The sequence below is a fragment of the Buceros rhinoceros genome, unplaced genomic scaffold, assembly GCF_000710305.1.
Source record: "Buceros rhinoceros silvestris isolate BGI_N320 unplaced genomic scaffold, ASM71030v1 scaffold18144, whole genome shotgun sequence".
Taxonomy (NCBI): domain Eukaryota; kingdom Metazoa; phylum Chordata; class Aves; order Bucerotiformes; family Bucerotidae; genus Buceros; species Buceros rhinoceros.
The window spans coordinates 37,096-57,589 of NW_010410222.1; the positions used below are offsets into that span (position 1 = coordinate 37,096).

The following is a 20,494-nucleotide window of genomic DNA, read 5'->3' on the forward strand; positions in this document are numbered from 1 at the left end:
CGCCCCAGCCGCTGCTGTGTGGAACGTTAACACAGATGAACGAAATATTAAAAACTGATTAAATTATTGCTAGGAATTAGATGCTCCTGGCTGGTTTGGCTGTCCTAGAAGATGGAAAATGTGAGCTGCCTCACAGAAGAGGTATATATGTATTTTTGCATCAATTTTTATGGTGCAAGCAAGAATTGCCGAACCTGAATGGCTGGAGACCAATAGACTACACATGTTAATCTATTTTAACACCAATATTAACACTGGAAGATATTTTTTATACTTGTCATCTTTGGAACAAAAATGATTTATTTTAAGGTCCACATAAATACATTTAGGAACCTTATGATGGTTTGGCCGTAAGCTATAGTGTACCGCTACTCTAATTCCTGGAAATTTAATATATTTAAATCTTCTTAGTTTTTGATGGTGAATCTGTGAAGCACTACAGGATCAGAAAGCTGGATGAAGGCGGCTTTTTCCTAAGCAGAAGGAAAACTTTCAAAACTCTGAATGAGTTTGTGGCCTATTACAGTCAGACCAGCGATGGCCTCTGCGTGGTGCTTGGAAAGCCATGCCTGAAGGTAAGAGCGGATGCCACCGCCGCGCAGCGTAGTTTTTGTAGGCTATCCCATCTGATATCAGTCAGGTGTTAACCCTGTATCCGCCTCTACCATTTCAAAATGTGGATGATCTGCTTATGTTCATAAAGTTCTGGGTAGCGCTACAGTTTCATTCTCGGAGCTGACACGTTAATAATAAAATGCCACACCATTTTGAATAAATCATCATGTGGCTGGAGGAGAAAATAGGCTGAATCGTGATTGATGAATACTTTTTTTTCTAAATGTATATGGAGATGAAATCTCCGACTGCATAACTCCAGCTGTCCATAAGTAATTATGGAGACAAAACCACAAGGTTCAGGCAAGCAATACGTCACTGTTCAGAAAGCTTGCTAGAGGGATGATTTCTAATTTTTACTTACAGGATATTTTCTTTAGAACATTTTTTATTTCTAGCAAAAAAGTACCCAGTATGTGGACTGTATTTTATCTTCTCAGCTCACGTTATCACATGTGTGTACTCTAAGGAAACATTAATCATATCAGCTGCAGCTTTACATGACATAGTTAACAATGACTTGTATATGCTGTTGAAAAAATATTAGAAGTCTTAATTAGGGTATTATTTATTTTCTTTTACCAGGTACAAATTCCTACTACTTTTGATTTGTCGTATAAAACAGTCGATCAGTGGGAGATAGACCGACAGTCTCTGAAACTGTTGAAAAAATTGGGATCTGGACAATTTGGTGAGGTTTGGGAAGGACTGTGGAATAATACCACCCCTGTGGCAATCAAAACATTAAAACCAGGTATGTGAATTACTTTTAAATGCTAATAATGTGAAATGCTAGCAAGGGTGCTCCTTTATTTTTTAAACGTCACTGCAAAGAGAGTTTATCTGCATATGCAACCATTCTTAAAATCCACGCGCTTGAACAGGAAGGTTAGGAAAGCTCAAGGTCCAAATACTCTTTGGTGTTTTGAGTCACGATTTATACAGTTTTGTTCTTCCGTATGAGCTTAATTCATTCTTATTCGACATCTGCATGACACGAAAAGGCAACGGCAGCAAGGCCATCTCCTTTGTACAATTTTGCTTGTATGGGATTGGGGGACAACATTTCGTCTGTAGCTGAAGTAATTGATTTACTACTGGTTTGTCACCTGTAGAATTTCCTCTAGTGCTTAGGTGCTGTGTATAATGGTTCCTTTGGGAATACAGAATGTGTACTATGCTGAGTTTGCATTGAAGAGGTGCTTTAACCTTAATATTGATTGAATAAAATTTCTCAAAGGTTTTTTATATGTAGTAGTACCCAATATTTGCATATAATATAGGTTTATTATTAATACAGCTTTCATAATTTTTCTTACTTATTTTTCATTCATTTCAAGTTATTTGTGCATTTTAAACTGACAGCATAAAATATCTGCCAGCAGATGGCAAGAACCACATAGGTAAGAAAGGCAGCCTGGAAGGTATAAAAAGAGAGAACAGTATAATGAGTTGTGGTTAATCAAAAAAGCTTGGATTGGACATCAATGATCACGTTTCAGGGAGCAGAACAGATCTTTGATCCGGAATAACAACAATACGCTTGAGCCCTGCCTGAATGGTCTCCTGAACAGGGAGGAATTTAAGGATGTATTTCAGGGCTGTCTTTTATCAGGGTATTGTTTGTGTTTGGGGACTTGCAAATTGAAAGCAAATAAGCATCTTTTTTTTCTTTGCTTAACTGAAATTAGAAAAGCTGCTCAAACTAAAGGCCTTCTATAATGACTGCGAAAAGACGACATACTTTTTTCAGTGAATGGATGCATCTCCCTAGTGATCTCCCTAGTAATCACAGAAACCGTCTTGAAATCTCTTTGTCCATTTCCCTTTGCTAAGACAGTACCCACTAAGCCTCTTCCTTTTGTGACAGGGATCCATATGCCTGTTTTTATTCACTTCTGGAAACAGAAGTCTGAAACAGTTTTTTCCTCCTTGTGTCTGACCTAAATCTTTTATTCTGCAGTACAAGCCCATTACCTCCTGTCCCTATTATTTTCTTTCTCTTTGCAGCAAATGAGAAAACTATTCAAGTTCCTCTTTAGTCTTCTCTTCTTTTGGTGAAACGGCTCAACCAGATTCTTCCTGTAGCTCAGATGTTTTCAGAAGAGCTTTACTAGGCTGTTTCAAGATGGTAACCATATCTTTTCCAAGTGTGATGCTAAAAGGAGGAATAAGTCTAGATGTGCAAAGCGAGGGATTTGCTTCACATTTCTGACATGCTAGACCTCTGTTTAAACAGTCTGGTATGATGCTTGCCTCTCTTCTCCATAAGACAGGAACCTAATTTGTCCATCTGAGTTTACTTTTCATTAATGGGTTATTGCAACGTCTGTGCAAGTCTGTTTTACTGTAAAAGACTGAAGGGTGAACTCTCTTGAACAATACTTAAAGAGGAAAATAAATGAGGCTGGAATGAAGAACAAGACTACAGTAACTTAGTTTTTTGAGATGTCTAGTTTTCTTTCAGAAATTGTCTTTTTTTTTTCCTCCTTAAGAAAATACGTGGCAATTAGTGCTCTAAGAAAAGACTTGTTTCTCATCTAACAAAATAGATTTTGAACAAATTGCAGTGCATACACTTCTGCTTCTCTGCAGTGGGAAAGTGGAGTTGACATTTGCCTGGTACTGCATATGCAAAAATGAGAAGCTATCTTAATCATATTTCATCTCCTTCTCTAATAACTCATTTCAAAACTCTAATTCAGCTTTTCCTTCTGTGTGATGGGGACAGTACATACCGTTAGTTCTCCATGAAATGAACTTCTGTTTTAATAACGAATTGCATCGGAGTGACAAGACTACCCAGAAACACTAGTGGCAACGTCCAGCTGCAATTTTCCTTCTTTTTTTTTCTTTTCTTTTTTTTATGCCAATTAGCTGAATGAATGCTACTAATAGTCCACCTGAAGGAAAGGAAGAGTTAGTTAATTTTATATCCAAAACAAATTTTAATGTGTTTAATGCCAAACTGATCTGTGGAGATCTGTTCCTGAACTGTTCAGCTCAGTATCCTTTCAATGTCTTGCTGATAAAGCACACAGAGAACACAATACTTCTAGAGCAACATGGGCAGGAAAAAAAGTGGTTTTTTTGTTCTTATAATAATACAGTGTGCTAAGAATGCACTTGAAGAAGACTATAAATCAATAGAAAGGGATCACAGAAAGTTCTTCAATAGGTTTGTTAGCCAAAAATTAAATTTTACACTGGAATAAACATATTATTCACTGCAAACTCTTTATTACACACAGACTAGCACAGTGTAGTGGAAGAAACCAAACTGTGATGCATTTTGTAGCATCACAGTTCAGCTGGGAAAAAGGGCTTGATTTATCAGTACTTTTTCCACCTCTGTTTTTTTTCACTCCTGTCTGACTCCTGTTAAGGTTAACAGTAGCAGTCTCATTGATTTCACAGTGGGTTGCATTGCATTAGGGCAGACGCAAGCCCCACCTGGGTGTGATGCTTGGATAGCAGAGAGCTTGTGATTTAATACTGCGATAAGGAAGTCATGCATTGCCCTCAGTGATGCTCAGAATGAAAACTTGGATTCTCAAAGCTGTCTTGATAAATTATACAGGTAACACTGAACAGGGGTATCACTGTACTTTGCGAACTATCTCATTCTACGAAAACAGTTCAGTCTCAAATGGAAGCGTTTAACTTGTAGTACACTTCTCTAGGGAATTATCCTCTCCTATACCATGTTTTTCACCCTTTGGAGCATCTTACTGTAATCAGTTAACACACTGGTTTTCCATAGCTTGTTCTTATTGTTACTCATGAGGAATAACATTTTGATACTTAAAAAACCAAAACAAAACAATGCTCTCATCCTTATCTGAGTAATAAATGCATAGCTTGGTACTAATAAAATTATACCAAAGGCTAGCTCTGGTAATTTCATTCATCATAATATAAAGATGATAAGTAAATGGAAAGTGTGGTAGTTCGTGAGTAATCAAGAAATACATCATGTTTTATGTTGATGATTGAAGCTTTCGATATTCACTGAGGCAATATTTCAGGCTTCAAGCATAACACGCTGTAAAATGATCCCCTCCTGTTGCTTGGCTCAGAGATCTAAATCAGTTGTCTGAGGGGAGAAGGGGACGTATTTTAAATTAAAGTCTTTTTGCTGAGCTGCTTTCCAGTGTCGACACACTGGCAAAGAAAGTCATCAGAACAACAGAGGAGTGTGATAAACCAGAAGTGATGTGGCAAATATAGGGAATTAGGAGATAGAGAGGGTTCTGTTAATATGGCTTTACCACCGGAGAAACTGTGATGTGGACCCATGCTCTCATTACCAAATAGAAGCAGGTCGATCAAGTAAGGTAGTCACTTAGCAAATGATCTAGGAAGAGCACAATGTCATAGGTTTATAGGCCTGAAGGCCAGAAAGGATTTCTGCTAGTCTGGGATTTTCTGTTGAGTGTTATTTCGCAGTGTACATCTCTCCTAGACCACGTGGGGGCTGAATACCTTGCTCTTGTATTCCGTTACATGCCATCCCTCTGCTGAGTGAGAGTATTTGTATTTAATCAATGACTACAGGGTAGGCAGAAGTCTTCTCATCCGGGGATGGAGGCACAGAGAGGAGCTGCCTCTGCTATCTTTGGCAGTTTATATCAACGATGCATCTCTATATCTGTAAGAATGTGGGCCTGATTTCTCATCTGGATTTACCTGATGGCTTCCCTTTAATTCTTGTTATGTCTTCTTGTAATAGAATAAAACCTTCCTCATATCCATTATTTTTTTCTTTCTGTTTTGGAGGTACATGCAGAGTGAGTTAAACCAATTTTCAATTGTTTTTAGAAAAGGCTAAGTCTAGTTTCTTCATATATGGCACTCTCCTCATTTCCTAGATATTTTTTCTGGACTTACATTAATTTCTTGTTGCTGCAAAAAGGCTCAAAACAATTGTGTTTAGGCAGATGACCTTCCAACTTGTGAGAAAAATAAAATTCCCAGAATTCCAGTAAGGTAGCAGTGATTGATTTTTCCCAGAGCCAGTTCTCACTTGATGTGAACATGCGATTCCTGACTTGGGAGTAATCAGAAATCTGTTTCTGTTCCAGTTTGGTACAAGAGTCGATTCTTCAGATACTGCACACACACTGGGAATTTCACAAGAGTTTATCTCAGAACCGTTGACGCAGAGCATGCTAGCTGCATTTTTCCTGGTTGTAAGCATCAAACGTGTTAGATATATCAGGCTTTTTTACTAATTAGTGGGAACAAACAAACAATTGTAATTGTCAGATAAATCATACTATAGATTAGAAAAGTACATTACAATAAGAGAATAACACGCTATTAAAGCACATTTCTTTCCACTGATTGTAAAGTCTGGACAACCAGCTCAGGTGCCTGTATAATTCCCTGTAGTTGGAGGAGGTGAATTCAGCTATCGGCGGTGTTCTGTAATTCCACAGAATCTACAACAGTAGCAAAACTGAGACAAATGTCAGACTGGTGGAGCTTACGAGATCTTAAACTGGTCAGCTTGGGACCCCTCTGACCAAGAACTGCAGTAGGTTTCCTAAGGAGACCACTGGAAATGTTTCTCTTCTGATGAACCTGGTGGGGTGACACCTCCTGTCTTTATGACATTTTACCAGCCAAAACCAGAGTGGTGCATGTGTGAATGAAAAAACACACCGCAAGAACGCCTTTGCCTTACAGATCATCGCTGACTTTTGAGCTGTTGACCCACAGTCATCAAAGAGGTGTAGGGATCGGCAGACAGGGATATGGTCTAGAAGCCAGGGATTGCTGTTTCTGTTCTTGGCTCTGCGCAGCACTCTCTTGCTGTAGGTCCCTGACCGTGTCATTTCACATTTCTGCTTCTCTTTCCTCACGGAGACATTGTTTTTCTGTTTAAGTGGAAATCATTGCAGCAGGGATTTGTACTTTGCCCTGTGTTGAGTGTGATGGATTCTCCAGAACCTATTGTCTGGGCTACCTTGCTTCTCCAACTGTCAGCAGGTAAAGCAGACATCTATCATCACCAATTAATCGTATCTGAGAAAGTTCCTTAGGCCTGCTCAAGCTGACGGATTCATTTGTCATCATATTGTAAAGCATCTCCCAAGCTTCTCTCTTGGCCTGGAAGCTGCCAAAGCATGATCTTTTTTTTAATTTTTAATTTTTTTTTCCAGGAAACTTTCTCAAAACAGTCTCTGGGTTGGTACTTTGAGCAGGGGTTTTAATAATATTTTCAATTCTTCAATATGTCATCTCTTAAGTGCATATGCAGTGTAAAAAGCTTTGCACCAAGAAAAGCCTTCTAATTTCCTTGAACAAAGAAATTCTTTCATTCCACTTATGCCAGCACATAACCTTACACTAACTTGTAAGTTCACTTCTGTATGGCGAGAAAGCTGCTTGAGGATTGTCAGATACCTGTCTCATTCTCCCATTAATGTGAATAATTTACATTCAGCCTCTTGTGTTACCAAAAACTTGGTCTTTTTAATTTTATTTCTTTATTAGGCATAACCTATTCAGAGGATCACAGTGTGTGTTCAATGTACTCTCTACGTAATTTCATTTTGTATGAAGACGAGGTTGTTCTGAAATACAAGGTTACTTTGAAGTCATTTGGGAAAGTTTATCGAAAGTTGCAAACAAAGGGTCCCTGGAGGGGCTTCTCAAATATATCAGGGCCGCTTACACTCCAGTGGAAACTGGAAAATACCTGACGTTTATCTTTGACTCATTTACAAATTACTAGTGTTTTTCTTGAAATGTGAAGCTTCCTCAAGTCTAAACAAAACATTTTCAGAAAGCAAGTAATCAGAACTGATACACCTGATTTAAGTGGGCTTAAACTGGAGGTGACTTCTGGAGAAGCAGCACCTCACAGAACACGTCAAAGAAACATTCCAAGATTTTGTTCTTAAGAAGGACTTTGACATTTACAAAAACACTTTTCATTCAAAAAAGCAAAATTATCAACAATATATTTTCTTCAGGTACTAATCAATCTGCTCCCACCATGGTGTCCCCAATGAGGGACACCCGTTGTTTCAGTGAAGGCTTTTGTAACTAGTCGGGTTTTAGTTTTTTGGTTGGGTTTAGGGGAGGGGTTTTTTTTGGGTTTGGTTTTTTTTTTTTGTTTCTACTTACAGAAACCTGCTCTTCATACTCTGTTTACCACTTACAGCTGAAAGCATATACTTCATTAAGAACACTCATGTAATTCAGCTACGAACAGAAAAACCCCAGTTATCTGAAGCTCCATGTGGCGTATATTTTATATATTTATATGAACTTCCTCAAAGAAATGTACTGTCACTCCTTGGCCACTGTTGTGACAGGCTTTATCTAATTCATAACGAGCATGTTTGCTTGTTTTTAGAGGCAGTTTTCTTACTTTGCTTATCTACTTGCTAAAATGACAAAAGACTGATAAAGACACCTTTTAATTTTTTCACTTAGCATCCAATTCACTTATTAACTACAGCATAAGAGCTACAGGGCTCTGGGGGGGTTGGGGTTTATCTGCTACTTGTGCTGTTTAAATACACAAACTAAGTGAAACTGAAGGTTACTAATGCTCTTCAGACAGGAAATACTTATTTTGTCCTTGGTTTGCTACTGTTATTAATTACTTTTACACAGTGTAAAGAAAGACTTGCTGCTTCTCAGCTAATAGAATACTTCCCTCCTGACTAGTCGATTGGAAGTTGTCATATGTGAAAAACATATTGCTTGGTTTCAGTATGTTGGAAGAAGTTTGTAACGTGATTAAACCGAGAGATTCCTTTTGGCAAACTTTGATGGTAGGAACGAATCAGACTGTCGTTTCCAACGGCGTGAAGAAATCCTGTATAATGATCCACAGAGGGCGGGTGATTTGCTAGACCTCAGGTTAGCAAATGCTTCATCCTTCCCAGGATCAACTTGTCGAATCGTGGTACCGGTGCTGAATCACTAGTCATTCTTATGCATCTACCTTTGGAGGTAGAATACTTCATGCCTTCAGCTTCTCTGTAGACTTCAGGATTATTTCCTGAGAAATGCGTATCTCTTGAAAAGAGTAAGCGAAAGGACCACAGTATTAAACCAGTATCAAAGTGAATCCAAACGCTACAAAGACAACCCTAGGCTTTTCTTTGTTGTTGTTGTTTTTAAATCTAGGCTTGGTAGAAAGTTCAAATAAAGCTGTAAAGGTTGTGCTGCTCTAAACAGGAAAGGCATATAAGGTTAGAATTACAGATACTCACGGTTTTCCCCACCTGACTGTCATAATCCCTCCTTATCCAGACCAAGTATGAGTCATTTACTTTTCGTGCAGGTCCTCACTTTCCTCTGACAGTGACAAAAGGAAATGGGTATATCCTGTACCTGTTGAGGAGATGTATCATTGGCTGCTATCCATTTATTGATGGCATGGAAATCCATTAACTTTCACCAACCCTCCTAATGGCATCCTATAAAGTATTGTCAAATTGGACCCTATGGTATTGCCAAGGAAAGTGTGAGGACATGGGGGAGAGGAGCGCCTGCCCCTTGCAATAATCTTTGCTCTCAGAAGTTGCAATGTCACATAATTCTTCTTTCATGAAGTCTGTGTCATTCCTCTTGCGTTGATGCAAGGCTGTGAAACCACACATCATTGCTGTATTTTGGGAAATATGTTGGAGAACTTACCAGGAGGTAGCAATCAAGGCAGGTGTTGGGTGAGGATGGCCCGAGCTGATTTGCCATTTTCTGGTGGATTTTTATTGCTGAGTATTTTAGCATCCTCCCAGCATTTCACTTCGTTTAACCATCCGTGTTTGGAACAGAACCAAACTCCCAAATGAACCTCGTTGGTTACTTAATGTTAAAATAACATAAAGACTTACTCTTGCAGCCTTGGCTTCTCAGATTACTCAGACTGTTTACACTGCAAAAAGAGTTTGTTTTTAAACTTGGCAGAGAGCAGACTAGACTTGGGTAGATTTTTTGTTTCCCCCACAACTTTTATTAATGAAACTACTTTGATTTTGGAAGAAGGAAATGTTTGAGTAGTTGGATAGTTTCACATTTGTTTGGACAAAGATTGTGACATAGATGTTATTTACCATCTAAGTCAGACAGCTGAGAATATCCGATCACTACTGGGTCATTCACAGGGAAAGCTTTGCTTCTTTACTTGTGCATGGGTTTTTTCTAGTCAATCCCTTGTTCAGGACAGATGAGTTCTAATTCTGAATTTGTCACTGGCTGTAGCTCCCTTACCATTTCGGTATTGTTTCTTTGACACAGTTTATGCATCGTCTCACTATGTATATGGATAGACCTGGAGACACTATGACCTTACGTAACGCTCAAAAAGATGTTATCATCAGCTTTTAAGATACTTCTGCATTTAAGGGAGTATAAAATTCCTGTTACATCTGTACATACATCGATATTTCTACCCAGGTTGCTATTAAGTGAACGTTATAAACAGTTATTTGTGTTTATGTACTTAAAATGCACATATCTACTCCTTGCCTGCTGAAATGATTTCAGTTCTTTTAGGCTTGAATTGATGATGCTGAAAAAAACAGTGCAACAAATTCTTACTGCAGTAATGCTTTTCTGTCAGGAATTTTATGTTTACCTCAGTTTCTGGTCATTTTGTTAACCAGCTATAACATAATTGTTTGCTTAAATTATATCAGTTAACACCCTAGCCTCACTTTTTTTTCTGGCCTGGGGGTGGTTGATCTTAGCCTTTATATTTCTGGTGGCTAAACACATACATTCTCTGTCTGCCTGCAACTGGCATGTTTCACTCATTAACTGTTTATTTCAGCTGCACTGTCTGTTTTCTGTGGGAACCTTGAAGATTTGAGATGCTAATGCACCTTGGAAGACAGAAAACAATCATCTCCGTTATTCCCTGAAGACTGCCAGGCTGGCAGGAAGGCCTTTAACAACCTCAGCTTATGTTTTGTTATATGTCGTTGTTTCAGGTTCGATGGATCCAAAGGACTTTCTGAGGGAAGCGCAAATAATGAAGAACTTGAGACATCCAAAGCTTATACAGCTTTATGCTGTCTGTACTTTGGAGGACCCTATTTATATTATTACTGAGCTGATGAGATACGGAAGTCTTCTAGAATACCTTCAAAGTAAGCAAATGACTATAAACTCATTTCGGGGAGCGCCACACCTGTCAGTTTAGTGAATATGCTAACATGGAGGATAGAGGTACAACACTCCGGTTTAATGTGAAAGCTACGTTGTTTGTCACACGCGGGGATGGGAAAAGAGGAAAGAAAGAGGTTTATGAATCTTTGACATGCTAAAGTATTTGAGAAGTAGGAGAGAATCACATTCACAGTTGGATTCTTGCCTTATAACAACCCCCGTTTTTGCACCTAGTTCTATGAGTAAATGGGAATATACACGGGCAGAATAAAAATATAAGCATCCAGAAGGATAGATCATCATATCTGACATGAAATAGAGGCAAAATGTACTGAACAGCTTTGAAATCTATTACTAGGCAGGCATAGCCTTTCACTGTGAATTTGTCCCTTGCCTATTGCATCAGGGCTTTTATCTCAGCAGCACTTCAAAGTGCGCTTTTGAAGGCAAATTATAATTAAAAATAAAGTTGTACAGCCTGGAACAGACTAGCATAATGATTGCACTTTAAGATCGCCCTTGCCATTGATAAATGCTTGATTCTAGTGTTGTTACCCATTTTCGGTTTAATAGATGTCTCTGAGATGCTAAATGTCTCTAAAGCAGTAATGATCTCTTGAAGTCAAAATGTTCGCTGCAATTGTCTTGCTAAAGTTCTTCTCTGTCTCCCTATGAAATATCACAGACAGTGTTTACCCTGACACATGCCTTCCTCCATCTTCTCTGAAGAACCATTTTTTAAGTGAGGCTCAGTCCAAGGACAATTACAGCTGAAGAAATTTCTGGTAGAGGGACAGCCCCACCAGGAACTACACAGAGAGGGGCTGCAAGGAACCTGGGCTAGATTATCTGTGATTTTGTAGGCATTTACCGGCCAGAGGTAGCAAGGCACAAATTACCTTTAAATTCTCACCTTTAATGCCTTTGTGTGCAGATTGCTGCTTGTGTGACTGAAAGAGCCTGGCACATCAGGAAACAAATGCTGTGCGTGACAACATTTAATGTACCTGAGAAAGCCAGGATGAGTCACGGCTATTGCAGAGGTGGAGACTGGCCTGATGAGGACCACAGAGCACAACGCACCATCAGCGCTGCAGCTTGTGTGTAGATCAGATGCCAGCACCTGTCTTTCCAGTATGAGATATGGTGATTGATTGCTTAGAGCAGGGTCCAGAGCCTAAGCCTTCTTTAATATTTTCTCTAATAAATTTTTCATATAAGGGCAATAGTTTTGTCAAAAAACATTAGTAAGAAAGGACATGGAGGCACTACATTTTCTTTATAGCATAAAGAATAAGCCACGGGAAGGTTTTATAAATTCACCAGTAGTGTGTGGTTTTGAGTGTGTAAGTTATATTAACCTCATTTTTTTGTTAGTTTTCCCTCTTTTAAAACACTTCATAAGAAACTAAAGCACAAGTTTACTCGCGTGAATACAGCTCTAAATTCTGCCCACCTGCTCTGAACCAGCCAGATGGGAGCTGGCTCTGGACTGGTCACCTCTGTAGATGTTCTAACGCAGTGCTGTGCTTAGACTCGTGTACTTTGGCTGGCCCAGCCTGGGATTTTGGAAGCATAGTCAGAAATCTTTATGAGACAAAAATACACGATTTACATTTCAGATTCCAAAAAGCCCTGTGCTTCCACCCTCTATCTTTTTGCACAGTTTTCAGCTGCCGATCAGCTGAGGCTCCTCCTTACAGCTTCCCCTTCTTTAGCTCTGGAACAGCAGCAGCGGAGAACCAGTTCACAAAGAAAAACCCTCCAAGAAATACTGCAGCAGCCAGGGTGATGGTGGCCTCTTCCCCTGCCTCAGCCCACACGCTGAGGCAGTAGGTCAGCCTGGTCTGGGGTCCCAAACAGGCTCCAATGGAAGAAACAGTCTTTCAGCAGCTGCTTCACCACTAGAGGTGGATCTTGTCCTTTAACATGGTGAACCTCTGTCCTGTAGGGAATAAGACAGGGAGGGTTTAGCAGCTCTAGCTCCTATTCTGCACTGAAGCAGCTCAATAAACACGAGGCTTATGAGTCATAATTTTTTCCTGTGACATTGTAGTGTTCTGCCTCTTGGAGCAAGCTTGTGTCAGGCTAGCCTGGAGCATCAGCAGAGTAATGACAAACCTGTGCTCAAGCCTGTTTTCTTCTTTGCTTTCACCATGAGATTGTCCCCAGCCTGTGCAGATGAAGGAGCAATGGGAAAGGGAATGTGGAGAGAGGGGTTTTAAACTGTCACGTAAGCTAGTTTCCAAAACACGGATACTCAAGCAAGGTGCTTGTAAATAATTTATTTTCTGGTTGAGTACAACATAAGCATCATTTGTGGATTTATATCTTTGTCCAGCAAGCTGAATGATAGAAGTTGATGTCTGCTAGTTATTAGAACCGCAAAACTTCAGGGTGTTATATTACTCTATGGCCTGATGACGAATTTTCTTGATGGTTAAGTCATAGAATTTCACATAGCCTGATTTTTCTCCCTGTCTCTTTAAAGGTCAATGCAGCTCTTAAACAGATGTGTAGGAAGAGGAAAAGGCTTTCTGAGTCAACAAAAGAAGTAAATAATCTTAGTCCTAGATTATCATGACAATGCATTTAGCCTCAAAAAGGAAGTAGGACAATAAACACACAGGGCAAATTTAATCATTTAAAACGCATTTCTTATACCTATTCATCTCAGAACACCCAGAGGAGCAGGAAATTCAAGGCCTGGGGAGAGATTGCAGGATAGATTAGTAAACAACGGAATTTCACAGTCTTCAGAAGGGGTGATCGCCGCTTAGGTCAGATAAAATGCCAGAACTGGAGGAGGCTATGCTAAACAATGCTAAGACACACTTTGACTATGAATCAGCTCAAAATAAGCAACAGAAAACTGCCAGCTACAAATGCTTTATTTCTTTAACAGAGGCAGTGAGGAAAAGTCACCATCCCAACGAGAAAGGAGAACTGCCGATAAACCTAGCAGCAAACAGTCAGCTTTTTGATATTGTTAAGATTCTAAAAGAGGAGGGTGAAAGTGTTCTAGGTATTAGAGACTGCAGAGGTGGGCGCTCATGCTTCAGTGCTGCGGCGTTTGGGGGTGGGTGACAGCGATGCTTGAACATACCACTGATTTGGCTTACCTAAATTAACCTGGGGTATAAGCATTTCGCTTTGAGGAGGTCGGCTGTCCCCGAAACGCCATAAAAGCCCTGCGTATGTATTCTAATGTGATAAACCCCGATGACTTTCTTTGGGGGTGCCTCTCTTACAATTTTTGGCCGTGGCTTTTCATGCCCTAAGGCTCTTTCCTTCATTGCTGGAGACAAGTTGCTCTGCTCAAAGTTCTACTACTTTGTTTGAACAGCCAATCTTTGACTGCCAAATCTCTATTTCTGGGACTTGCTGATCTTAGAGTGGTGGGAGTGGGATGCACATTGCTTCAGAAAGTTCTACTAGAGAAGCAAGCAGCTTGAAAACAACTCAAGGAGTCCTACTGTTGAGTAGCAGCAGCCGAGATAACAGCGTGAACCAGTCAAGTGGACTGGAAAGTGAAAATGAGAGTTGCACTTGACAGCAGATGGTATATTTCCTAGTAAGGATCATTGGAGAACAGGGATCAAGGATAATTTTATGCTTTTCCATCTTCAGTCAGCTTTGGCTACACCCAGTGAGTACTGACATTAACTCTTACTTACAGTTCGGAACGGGTTATACACCTGTCAGAGAGGCAAACTATCAGTGAATTACTATCAGTAGATAAATGCCTTTCTCTTTGGACTGTGTCAGCAGCTCCTTCCAGGCCTGGATTAGCTGCTGCATTTAGTACGTACTCTTTTAAAGAAGGTGGAACAGGCATTGTTACTCAGTTACCGTGAAACTACCTGCATGATGACGTGTAGTGTCGTTCACTGACCTCTGTCGTCTGGTCAGGCTGTCACTATGCTGTATTGCATGGTTTTGTTGAATTCTGTTGGCTATTCGAACTGGTCAGCTGTTATTTGATTTACTGTAAGTATTACTGAAAACATTACTAAACGTTATCCTTGTAACCTTTCTAAACAGAAGATGCAGGCTCCCAGATCTTCCTGCCACATCAAGTAGACATGGCTGCTCAGGTGGCTTCTGGGATGGCTTACCTTGAATCTCAGAACTATATTCATCGGGATTTGGCAGCCAGGAATGTTCTTGTTGGTGAACACAGCGTTTATAAAGTGGCAGACTTTGGACTTGCAAGAGTTTTTAAGGTGGGTTCTGAGAGGGTCTGCTTTAACTCTGGGGAACAAGGTGGAAAAGGTCAACTAAAGGATGAATTGCTCTGAATTGCCTCTGAATTTCTGTGTTCCGGCAAAAGGCATACCCAGGGAGAAAGGACCCCTAACATGTTCACTTGTGTCCTCTACCTGCGTCATCCCATGCCAGGTTAGAAACTGGCCTGGATCTTTGTGTCAGTGTGAGGATGGTGTCCCGGTGTCTGCTTCCCACCCAGCCTCCAAGGAAGAAGCCTGGCAAACAGTACCCCTGACTGCACAAGCTTTATCCCCCACACTAGTGGCTGCCACACGGTGAGAGAACACAGGAGTGATGGCAAAACTACATTCCTGAGCCTGGAAGGGAAGGCATGGAAAAATGTGCTGACAGCAATGCTCTCCTGGTTCACTTGCCCGCTGCCTCCATGATGCTTCTGAGTGCAGGTAGCAATCATGGAAGGACCCGAATCCTCTCCGTGACTAACAGCAGAGTTCATCAAGTGAAATCTCAGAGCTCTTAATCTAATGCAGTTTCAAGTTCTTTGCCATTTCGCTGGATTTTTCCTCTAGCACTTGAGGATGTGGAATGCCAAGTAGCACTGATCAAGGTCTCCCTCAGAAAGAGCTGTGGTGTAGAAATGACTTTTCTTACTTCTCAAAATTATTTAACCAGAGTTGGAAAGATTCGGTTTGCTGTATTTTATGGATTTCAATATGTAAACCATAATTTCTGAGGTCTTGTTATTGATTTTATTGATTTATATTCTTGCACTGAGAAGGAAAAACAGAGGAAAAAAGCCCTCTGCTTCTTTCTTTTCTTTTCTTTTTCCGCTCAAGCAGTAGAAATTGCGGTTCTTAACAGAGTTGGATTTATTACATATTGAAGTAGAGAATAATGACTTGAAAATGGTATCAAGGGACTCTGAAACTGCTTTTTGCTTAATTTTGATTCTTCTACTTAGGCACGAGTTCACATTGCATATTTTTTAATCTGAAAATTTTATATATTTTAAATGAACAAAGCCTACAATGGATTTTTATCCTCTGTCCTCACTAGAGAGGGTAAAAATTTACAGCTGCTGACATTTCTTTCTAAAACTGAACTTTACTAAAATATTCTGTCATAGAGGCATCTTGGCAGCCTTTCTTAGGAAGAGTCTGTCTTTTAAAACAAAGCACTAACATGGTCACACATAAAGATCCCAGAGGAGCTGGAGTAAGAAATTAAATCCATATTTCTGTATGCATTAATTAGCATAAGGAAATAATTTCCTGTTTCTAGAGATGCGTATTATGGTCAAGATGCCAACTGCACCAGTATGTGGATACAAAACACTAACAACAACAACGAGTCTTTTCGAAACTATAGAGTATTACAGATGGGAAATGTACATTATGTAGTAAAAAACCCTAACCAAACATAATTTTGAACACATTTGCCTGGATTTGCATGTGTAAAACCTGACCAAGGTTTGCATGTGACTGATGTACGCTAAATTAGGTTTAGGAATTAAAGAGAGAATGTATGTTCACAAAGTTTAGATGTCTGTGCTCTAAAACTTTCAGGACATGATTCCACAAATTCACAAGTGAATAATTTTTCCTTTTCTATGTGGCTTTCATCTTAACTTTACATGAATTAATTGGACCTACTGTAAGTTAATATGTTAATTTGAATTACTTGGAGTTTGTTCTTTGGTCCCCCGAAACCTGCTCAAGTGTTTGTTATCAAAGTCAATGGCCCTTCAACACCACAATAAATCACAGAATAAAGGTTCCAAAATTGAATTCCAAAATTCCCCTTGCCTTCGCTGTTTACTGAAGACCAGACGTGGAGCCGTTTGGTCTCTAGTGTCAGCAGGATGCTTACACTGCCACTCCTGACAGGCTTTTGAAATCTTGCATGCCAGGTCCAGAATTCACAGTAGCAGGTAATAATTAACTACCAGCCACTCCAACGCTGCGCGCTCTCTTGAAATGAAAGGTAGCTTTTCTCAACCGCAAAGCCCAGTTCAACAGGAGACTTCCAGAAAGTGTGTGCTTCGATGCCACGAAAGGCCAGTGCTTGGATAAAAGAGGACAGGAGTAGGTATATGCTTAGCTTGCTCATGTACTCAGGTGCTTCTCGCTGAAGCAGATCTGAAAACAGGCTTCCTTTGTTTTACCCATGGCAGGTAGAAAATGAAAATGTGTATGAAGCCAGGCCTGAAACAAAGCTCCCGGTGAAATGGACGGCTCCGGAGGCAATCCGCTACAACAAATTCAGCGTTAAGTCAGATGTCTGGTCATTTGGAATACTTCTGTTTGAAATAACCACCTATGGGAAGATGCCCTATGCTGGTAAGTGCTTTTACCTAAAGGATGCTGTTAAAGGTTTTCTTGCTTTAAGAACGTCACACAGAAAAGTTGACTGCCTGTATTATGAGCAAGTTAAAGGGTTAGAACTCTAAATACAGAAAGAGGGCTGTTCAGATGAGGTCCATTTAGTAGGTCAGACATTCTGGGTGCCCCAGGCTCCCTGGAAGCTTCCCAAAGGCTGTGATTAGCAGCAGCTTCCTCTAGCTGGAGTCAACCTGCATTACACAGGCACCTAAGCCAACTGGCTATTTCCCTCCAGCATCAGATCAAAGTTGCCAATTCTTAGAATGTGGAAAAAGGGAAGGTTTTTCTGTCCCCCATCCCTCCCTTGTTTGTTTTTTAATTTATTTTTTTGAGGATATCTTATGGAAGAACAGATTATTGTTTGAAGGGCTGCACAGGCACTCCAGGAAGAAGGTGTCTGAAAAATTAATCAGTGCGTTTTTACCGCATGCCCTCGTATTTGACTATTGCAGTGGAAATTCTTCATAAAGAGAAGAATCATGAGAACTAGGAATAAAATGTCACCAACCTCAAAAATAGATTTAATGATGTGAGAGCAGCTATTATTGCTGGCACTGTGAGAAACGGTCAAGGAACTGTGGCTCCAATAACACGAGACATCAGTGAGATGATTGACTGTGACTCATTTTGTGTGAGTGAGAACACAAGGGAAGGACTAAACCAAAAAAAGTTATGCTGCGTCTGTACAGGCCTGAGGGGTGGTGCATTCACCACAAACTACATTTCACAAAGTCCCAAACAGCTATTTCCTGTAAAAGGAAAAAATTGGTTTTGCATTTTGATTCCTACCCTCACCTCCTGTGAGCCATACTGAAACAAAACAAAACAAAACCAAAACCCCTTAACTCTTGCTTGTGTAAACTATTACAGAATCACAGGATTGTTTTGGCTGGAAGAGGCTTTTAAGATCAAGTCCAACATTAACCCAGCACTGCCAAGTCAGCTCTAAACCATGTTCCCCAGCACCACACCTATATGCCTTTTAAACGGTTCCAGGGATGGGGACTCCACCACCTCCCTGGGCAGCCTGTTCCAAAGCTTCACAACCCTCTCTTTAAAGCAATTTTTCCTAATATCCAATTGAAACCTCCCTTGGTGCAACTTAAGGCCATTTCCTTTTGTTCTAGTAGTTGTTACTTGGGAGAACAGACTGACTCCTATCTCGCTACAACCTTTTCCAAGTAGTTGCAGAGTGTGATAAATCTCCCCTCAGCCTTCATTTCTCCAGGCTAAACACCCCCAGTTCCCTCAGCTGCTCCTCTCAGGACTTGTGCTCTAGACCCTTCGCCAGTTTTGTTGCTCTTCTCTGGACATGCTCCAGCACCTCAGTATCATTCTTGGAGTGAGACGCCCAAAACTGGACACAGGATTCAAGATGCGGCCTCACCAGTGGCGAGTACAGGGGGACAGTCACTTCCTCAATCCTGCTGGCCACACCAGTGCTGATACAAGCCAGGATGCCGTTGGCTTTCTTTGGCCACACTGCTGGCTCATCTTCAGCTGGCTGTTGACCAACACTCCCAAGTCTTTTTCCATGGTGCAGCTTTCCAGCCACTCCTCCCCAAGCCTGTAGCATTGCGGGGGGTTGTTGTGACACAAGTGGCCTTGTTGGACCTCGTACCGTTGGCCTTGGCCATTTGACCCAGCCTGTCCAGATCCCTCTACAGAGCCTCCATACCTTCAAGCAGATTAACACACCCACCTAACTTGGTGTCGTCTGCAAACGTACTGAGGGTGCACTTGATCCCCTCATTCATATGAATATGGACACACATATAATAAATAAATTACTCAAGTATAGATGATATGTAAGACCATGTTTCTCAGTATTATCTGAAAATATGATCAGCATTATCCCTTTGCAAAGACATAGTTTACCTGTAACTTTAGAGTAGAAAATGTCCTTTTGCCATGGCTATTTGCCTGGCATTACTTGGAGGAGTTTATCTTCAGCAGTCAGTTAGGAGAAGAGGTTGTGTTGATCCGTGGTGGCAGTGGCTACTGTACAGAGCCAACACCCTTCAGAGATCTAAGGTGAAAAAGTAAAGATTATGCAATTTGAGATTTAATTTAAAGAGTGGAAACTTGAAAGGGAATGGGATGATAGTCTTAATATGTGAAGGCATGGCAAAGGCGGGGGAGTGGTTTCTTCCTCAGGACGCATGGTGACAGAGCAGGCAGGATGGCATTGCATAGCTGCACCTGAGGAAACTAACTGGCGGTAGAAAAAACTTCCTGAATGTGAGGAAACTTCACCAGCAGAACAGATTAGCTACGCAGATATTGGAATTCCTGAGACTAGAGGGACGTAGGAACAATTTAAGCGAAATAGATGTCAGAAAAATTTTGGCAAACGCAGGTGGTGGACGAGAAGCCCCACAGCCAGATGAACCCATTTGCTCTGCCTCTCAGTTAGCACCGTCGAGTGAGGGGGCTGGGAAATGCTGGAGGTAGTTTTTAGCTGCTGGTTTGGGATCCTCCAGTAACTCTAGGGCGGTAGAAGGGAGCCTGCTGAGACCAGCCCTGCTCTCAGCACGCACATGTCGCTCACAGGGGAACGTCCTTTTGGGGACATGCAGCGTCACTAAGTAGACCCTGAGTAGTCTGACATCCGTTGGCTTGCAGGTATGCCAGGACACCAGGTGATCCAGATGCTGGACAAGGGCTACAGACTTCCTCAGCCAGAGACCTGCCCCGAGCCGCTCTACCAGCTGATGCTGCAGTGCTGGAACGCGGAGGCGGGCGGGCGGCCCACCTTCGAGGCCCTCTGTGAGCAGCTGGAGTGCTACTTCCAGACCGACTCCTCCTCCTACGCCGACGCCCAGGCCGTGGTGAAATGAAGCCCCAGGCGGGGGCTGAGGGTTGGGCGCTAGCCATCGTGGCTGACGGGGGGCTGTGAATTTAGGCCGGCTGGATGTGGATGGTATTCAAGGGTGCCGAGGAATTCTGGTACACTCTCATCCCCGCGCTGATACTCAAAGACACTTAAAATTTTTGCTGCCAGCAAGTGTTTTACAAGATTAAGCATCAGGAAACTGGAGGACTGGGGGCTTCTCAAAAATTACATGTCTTCTATTTATTTTTTAAATACCAGGTTGCACAAATGGACAAATGAAACGGGTGTAGCTTAA

The 20,494-nt window shown here is 41.1% G+C and overlaps 1 protein-coding gene across 1 annotated transcript in view; it reads left to right on the forward strand.

Moving 5' to 3' along the window:
* The window catches only part of FRK (fyn-related Src family tyrosine kinase), a 45,999-nt gene extending 25,796 nt beyond the window's left edge, over nt 1–20,203 (forward strand). Inside the window, exons 3-8 of the mRNA XM_010135544.1 lie at nt 412–575; nt 1,201–1,369; nt 10,575–10,733; nt 14,797–14,978; nt 17,156–17,321; nt 19,989–20,203. Coding sequence (XP_010133846.1) covers nt 412–575; nt 1,201–1,369; nt 10,575–10,733; nt 14,797–14,978; nt 17,156–17,321; nt 19,989–20,203 — 1,055 coding nt within the window. The remainder of the gene's footprint in view (nt 1–411; nt 576–1,200; nt 1,370–10,574; nt 10,734–14,796; nt 14,979–17,155; nt 17,322–19,988) is intronic.
* Nucleotides 20,204–20,494: the final 291 nt, after the last annotated feature.